The 6,000-nt window shown below is 42.7% G+C and overlaps 1 protein-coding gene across 1 annotated transcript in view; it reads right to left on the reverse strand.

Moving 5' to 3' along the window:
- LOC114145499 (voltage-dependent T-type calcium channel subunit alpha-1H-like) overlaps positions 1-5,708 on the reverse strand; it is a 42,114-nt gene extending 36,406 nt beyond the window's left edge. Inside the window, exons 1-3 of the mRNA XM_028019122.1 lie at positions 5,481-5,708; positions 5,192-5,325; positions 4,469-4,566 (exon numbers count right to left, since the gene is read on the reverse strand). Of these exons, the coding sequence (XP_027874923.1) occupies positions 4,469-4,566; positions 5,192-5,325; positions 5,481-5,519 (271 nt within the window). The 5' untranslated portion in view covers positions 5,520-5,708. The remainder of the gene's footprint in view (positions 1-4,468; positions 4,567-5,191; positions 5,326-5,480) is intronic.
- Positions 5,709-6,000: the final 292 nt, after the last annotated feature.

Here is a 6,000-nt window from a genome sequence, read left to right on the forward strand (position 1 = left end):
GACGACCTTTGACGCATGTTTTCCCCCCTCTCCTCACCCTCTTTCCTGTCTGCCTACAGTACTGTCGAAAAAATACGAGCCACTAGCGCCGCAAAAACTCTTCGGAGAAAAAAATGGAAAAAAAAAAAAAAAAAACATCGATAAAGATACCCAAAGCTCAGGATAAAAGCGCCCTGGTCGCTAAAGCTAACACTCGTCTGAATCAAGTTGGTGACAACGTGGCTAGTTCGGGAGCTGAGAGCACTGGAACGTACACGGACTTGGAAGGAATACTTAAGGCTATTGACGATTTGAAGACTGTCTTGAAGGGGGATAATGCAAAGCTACAACAAAACATTGACCATTTGGGACATGAGATCAACGGTAAGCTGGACAGTATTGCCACTGAGTACAGGGTCTGGTAGAGCGGGTTGACGAGGCGGAGGCCCGCGTTCATCAAATGGATAACTGGGCATAGGAGGCAACCAAGGCGCTGTGCTTCTGCATCAAACAACAGAGGAAAACACAGCTTACAGTGCTTGATTTAGAGTCCCTTCAGAGAAGAAACAACATAGGTGACTTTGGGGTCAGGAGGGAAACTCCACCACACAGTATATTGAGACGCTTTTGAAAAGCCAGCTACAACTACTGGAGGACCTTGACTTGAAAATACAGCGCGTACATCGCACTCTGGCAAGTAAACCCCCACCCGACTCACCACCAAGGGCTATTAATGTCAACTTTTCGGAATTTTCCACAAAAGAAGAGATGTCAAGAGAAGTGTGGAAAAAAGGCAAGATCCAGATGGGCTCTTCAAATATACACTTCAACCACGATTATGCACCTGAGATAGTGAAGAAGCGCAGAGAATATATCGCTATCAAGAAAGCGCTCAAGGTAAAAGGCATACGCTTTGAAACACCGTTTACCAACACAAGGATCTACTGGGAATCAGGAACCCACACATATTCCAGTGCTCGGGAAGCCTACAACGAGCTGAAGAGACACGGAATCCAGGTGGAGGAGCCAGTGACAACCAACAGTGGTTCCAGAGCGGAGTTGTATCTTTACTGGGTTGGCAGCCGGCGCATAACAGGGGTGCTGCAGTGCCGCTGAGAGCGAAGAACAAGTTGCAGAATTTCCAGCGGAGCATGTTGTCAAGAGAAATGGAGTTTTGATGACTATACTGAGCCCTTTGTGACAACTGAGGATGAAGAATCTGCATCTTCACATCCCAGACGAACATCTTCTCTTTCCAGGGGATGAGGACGGCGAACTGCAGGAGGGTGATGGACTCCCAGCATGTGAAAGGACTGACCTCGTGGAGGGGGTGTCAAGAAAATCCGAGCTCATCCCACTTCCCCATGCTGGAGATTTTAGTTTAACAGTAATAATAAATAAAGTTATCTTTAAAATGAATCACTCAAGTGACATCAAGGCCCAGCAGTAGACTTAAATGTCAATAAAATAAATCTGGTTGTGTGTGTTGTTTTTGTCTCCTGCAAACTTTGCTTTAATTCAACTTTTTTCTATCTAATCATAATAAATCACAGTCAGTCAGTCAGAGAGAGTCATGAAACAGGAAGAGCAGGTTTCCTGGAAAAAGAGGAAGTAAGTTTCCAGCCTGCAGATTAATAAAAATAGCTGAGACTATTCCTTATTTCAAAGCATGAACGTTTTAAAGAAGAAAATCTAAACATTTTGAGTAATTGGATAAGATTCAAAGTAAAATACTTATATTAATATTGGTTTACTTGTAATAATACTTACATTTACGTTTGTGGGAACACTTACAAGAAAAACAAGTAACTGTAACTGGTATCAAATAATTAGAATCATGGATTATTCTTAGTTTCTTTTCAGAAAAAAACATCTGTAATAACTCACATTAAGATTATAATAAGAATAATTAATAAGTTATGGTTGTAAAATCATAAATGAATGCTAAATCAGAGAAGCTAAAGAAAATAAATGTGATGTAAATGTGATCTTGACATTGAACTTGACATGGTGTAAAAAGGTGTAACTGCAATTAAACATCACTGATATGTTGGAGGTAGATGGTAGGTGAAAGGTGAAAGGTTAACGGAAAAAGGGGAACTAACAGGAGAGCAGAGATGATCAGCGCTTTATTTGGAAAGAGATTGTTGAACAACGTAAACGTTTCAGAGAAAAGGTTGTGCAGGCAATGGACATAGGAGGTTGAGCAACCCTGAGATATTAGCACAGATATCAGGACATAATGTCTCTAAGACAGTGATGGATATGAGATCATCTGTCTAAGCAGTCAACCAATGAAACAAGCACAGCAACAGTGCTAGCCAATGCAAACGTACCAAAAGGGTGGATAAACCCTATAAAAGGTGGGTGCAAAAGAGGAACCGTTGTTGGATCCTCCGGGCAGCTTCGAACCAAGATCGAGATGGACAAAGAACTCTGCAGCTGAAGAAGAGCTGGGGCCACAGAGCCGAAGACTGTCCTGCTCATGAGGACCAACCCATCAGGCCCACAACCTGTGGCTTCAAATCGCACTTCTCTCATCGGCTGGGTTCAGACCCAAAGACAAAGATGAAGATAAAGACAAAGACCAAGGCAAAGAATAAGAACTGGTGCCTTCCTTCCTGCAAGTCCTGTGTGACCTCAGCATCCATGCGGAGAAGAAGCTCATCAGACCTACAGAGATCCCTGCCTTCGCCGATCAACTTCCTCCTCCTGCTGCAACACCTTCTTCATCATCAGGCCAGGTCTGGGGTTCGAAACGTCAAACTCCGTCCGTCTCTCTTAAAGGTTCCCTTTTTAGTTCTCAGTGTCAGCATTAGGGAAAGATAGACTAGATGATTGATTTTACTTATTTGATTATTTCTGCTACTGAATTAAGCTGTACTGACCCTTGCAAAAATGCCTTACTAATAAAATATTTAGCATAAAATATTTTATGCTGCTGTTTACCCTGATGACTCACGACTGTCGTCCCAGGTTTAACACAAACCACATCATGAAATATGCAGATGACACAACAATTGTGGAATTAATTCAGGACAACGATGAAGTGAACTACAGAAAAGAGGTACAACATTTGTGGACTGGTGCAGAATAAACAACCTGCTCCTGAACGTCGACAACACAAAAGAAATCATTGTCGACTTCAGAAGGTCTCGACCGAACCACATACTGCTCCTCATTAACGACAAAGCAGTGGAGATCATTAGCAGCATTAAGTTCCTGGGGGTTCACATTTCTGACAACCTCAGCTGGACAACTCACATCACTTTACTGGTGAAAAAGGCAAAGCAGTGCCTGCACTTTCTGAGACGAATGAAAAGGGCTTCCCTCCAACCTCCCATCCTCACCACCTTCTACAGAGGAACCATTGAGAGCCTGCTGACCAGCAGTATCTCCATTTGGTCTGGGAGCTGCAAGGCCTCAGATTGGAAGTCTCTGGAAAGAGTGGTGAAGACAGTGGAGAGGATCATTGGGACTCCTCTCCTCCCTATCCAGAGCATTGCACACAGACGCTGCTTAGCCAGAGCAATCCAGATCCTCTCTGATTCCACCCATCCTCTCCATGGTCTGTTCATCCGGTTGGCATCTGGCAGGAGAGTCCGTAGCATCCGTTGCAGAACAGCCAGACTCAGAAATAGCTGTCTCCCACTGGCCATCAGATTGCTCAACAATCCCATCACTAAAACTGTCTGAGACTGCTTGAAAATACTAAGTTATATATATTTAGTAATACATTATTATTTGTTTATTATGTAATTATAGGCACACTTGTGTTTCTGTGTGTGATCCGGTAGCCAAACGATGACATTTCATTGCCAATTTTACTTATGTTTCTTTGTGCAATGACAATAAAATAAGTCTAAGTCTAATTAGTCATTCTGTGACATGGGAGAGAAGAGTGCTGTGGTGGTGCAGGGCAGAGCACAACCAACATATGGAAGCCTTAGTCATCGACCCGGCTGTCACAGGTTTGAGTCCTGGCCTGATGACCTTTGCCACATGTTTTCTCCCTCAATACCCACTTTCCTGTCTGACTATTTTCAAATTAAGACCACAAGAGCCAATAAAACCTTAATAAGTCAAAGAAGTGTATGAGAGAAGATTTAGTACTGCCTACCTAAAATAAATGAGGTTTACGTACCCACTAACCTTAATCCTACTTTGTTAATTTTTGATTAATTTTTTGAGGCAATGAGTTTGCACATTTTTTATTACGTAAGGTGAATTAATTAGATTTTACAGTGCAGGTACTTAAGGTTGTGGAATGGCTTTGTTTGGTTTGGGCATTGTTGCACAAAAAACTATATTACACTCTGAAAGAAAAGAATAAGCTTAGAAATCATGATACAACCTTTAGAAAAGACTAACTAAGGTCACTGGTTATTGTCAGCCACAGGGGAACAGTTTCACTTAGAGAAAAGCAATAAATATACTGCACATTATGAATGAGCTGAATGCCAGAAAAACAAGGAGGAGTTAAGCTTACTGGGAACTCTGTTGATGGCTCGCAGTGGGCGGAGAACCCGAACAGTTCTGATGGCTGATAGGCTGACGTTGTGTCCGTCCAGAGAGTACTCCAGCATTCTGCAACGGGGGAACCAAAACATTACTGGCATCTGGATCAGCCTGACCTTGGCAAACCCTGGAAGCCCACAGAGAATTCTTTCTTTGGGATACACAGCCTTGAAAGAACAACTCATCAGGGTCTGCTTCCCTACGAGGACCAAGTTCTGCAATTGTCATTCAATGAAGCTATCACACACACGCAAACATCTCCAAATATGTTCACACATGTTTGTCACGCTATCTTTGTGGGGACTTTCCATTGACTTTCATTCATTTCTACATACTTAACCCTAACCAAAACTCAATTCACACCTTATTCCTAAACCTAACCCAAAAACATCATTTCCCTTGTCATTTCCCTTGTGGGGACCAGGCTACGGTCCCCACAAGGTACATTGGTCCTCACAACGTAATGTGTCAAGAATATTGTTCCCACAAGGTATTAAATACATGGTACACACACACACACACACACGCACCCCTCCCCCCCCACACACGTCTGACATTAACAAAGAGCCAAAAGTGTGTATGTGTGTGTTTGTGTAAAGTTTAGACACTTGTTTAATGCCAGTTAAATGTCAAGCGTATGTTGGTGTGTGGTAAGATGTGTGGGGGGGTGTATGTGTGTGTGCAGGATACTCACCCCACAATAACTATGAAGAAGTCCAATCTGTTCCATGTGTCGCCTAGATAACCTTTCTGACCTACTACCCCGAGAGCGACCATTTTCACCACCATTTCTCCAGCAAAGAATGCAAAGATCCCATCGTCTAGAGCCTACTCACCAAGACACACACATACACGCACAGAGGATTAGTGTGAACTGATTAGCGGAAGGACAATCGAGGTTTGTTAATAAAGTTACAAAGCTGTATGTAATTTATTTTTCATTTAAGTACATGTGTGCGTGTGAGTGGGACACTGTGTTTTACCTGTAGCAAGTATGGAGTGTGTCCACAAGGCTGAAACATCCCCAGAGTCACACAGTTCAGCAGAATGGCAAGAATGCTCACTCGCTCGAACCACGTGGTACAGAGTTAAGGGTCGTCGCCATGGTAGCATTTCAGTATGACAACATACTTCAAATATACTCACTAGGTGCATGAATGTCAACTGTACATTATTTTACTTGGACTGTTATAATATGAACTGGGTGTAATGACAATTTGATAGCAACTTATTCTGAAAATGTTACGAACATTTTCGTAACATGTTCGAAACATGTTACCCTAACCCTAACCCTACCCTACCCTAACCTTAGAGAAAATGGTTGCTCCACCCAGGAGGGCAGAAAAGTCCTGAATGTGAGGATTTGGGTACCTGTCATTACTGGTTGCGTTGTTAACCCTTTCATGCATAGTGGTCACTACAGTGGACAGCTATCTAAAAGCCATTTTCTTGTGCTTCCTGTGGATTTTTATGTTATAAATGCACACAGACCACTGAAGTGGA

Source organism: Xiphophorus couchianus, chromosome 5 (genome assembly GCF_001444195.1).
Source record: "Xiphophorus couchianus chromosome 5, X_couchianus-1.0, whole genome shotgun sequence".
Classification (NCBI taxonomy): Eukaryota; Metazoa; Chordata; class Actinopteri; order Cyprinodontiformes; family Poeciliidae; genus Xiphophorus; species Xiphophorus couchianus.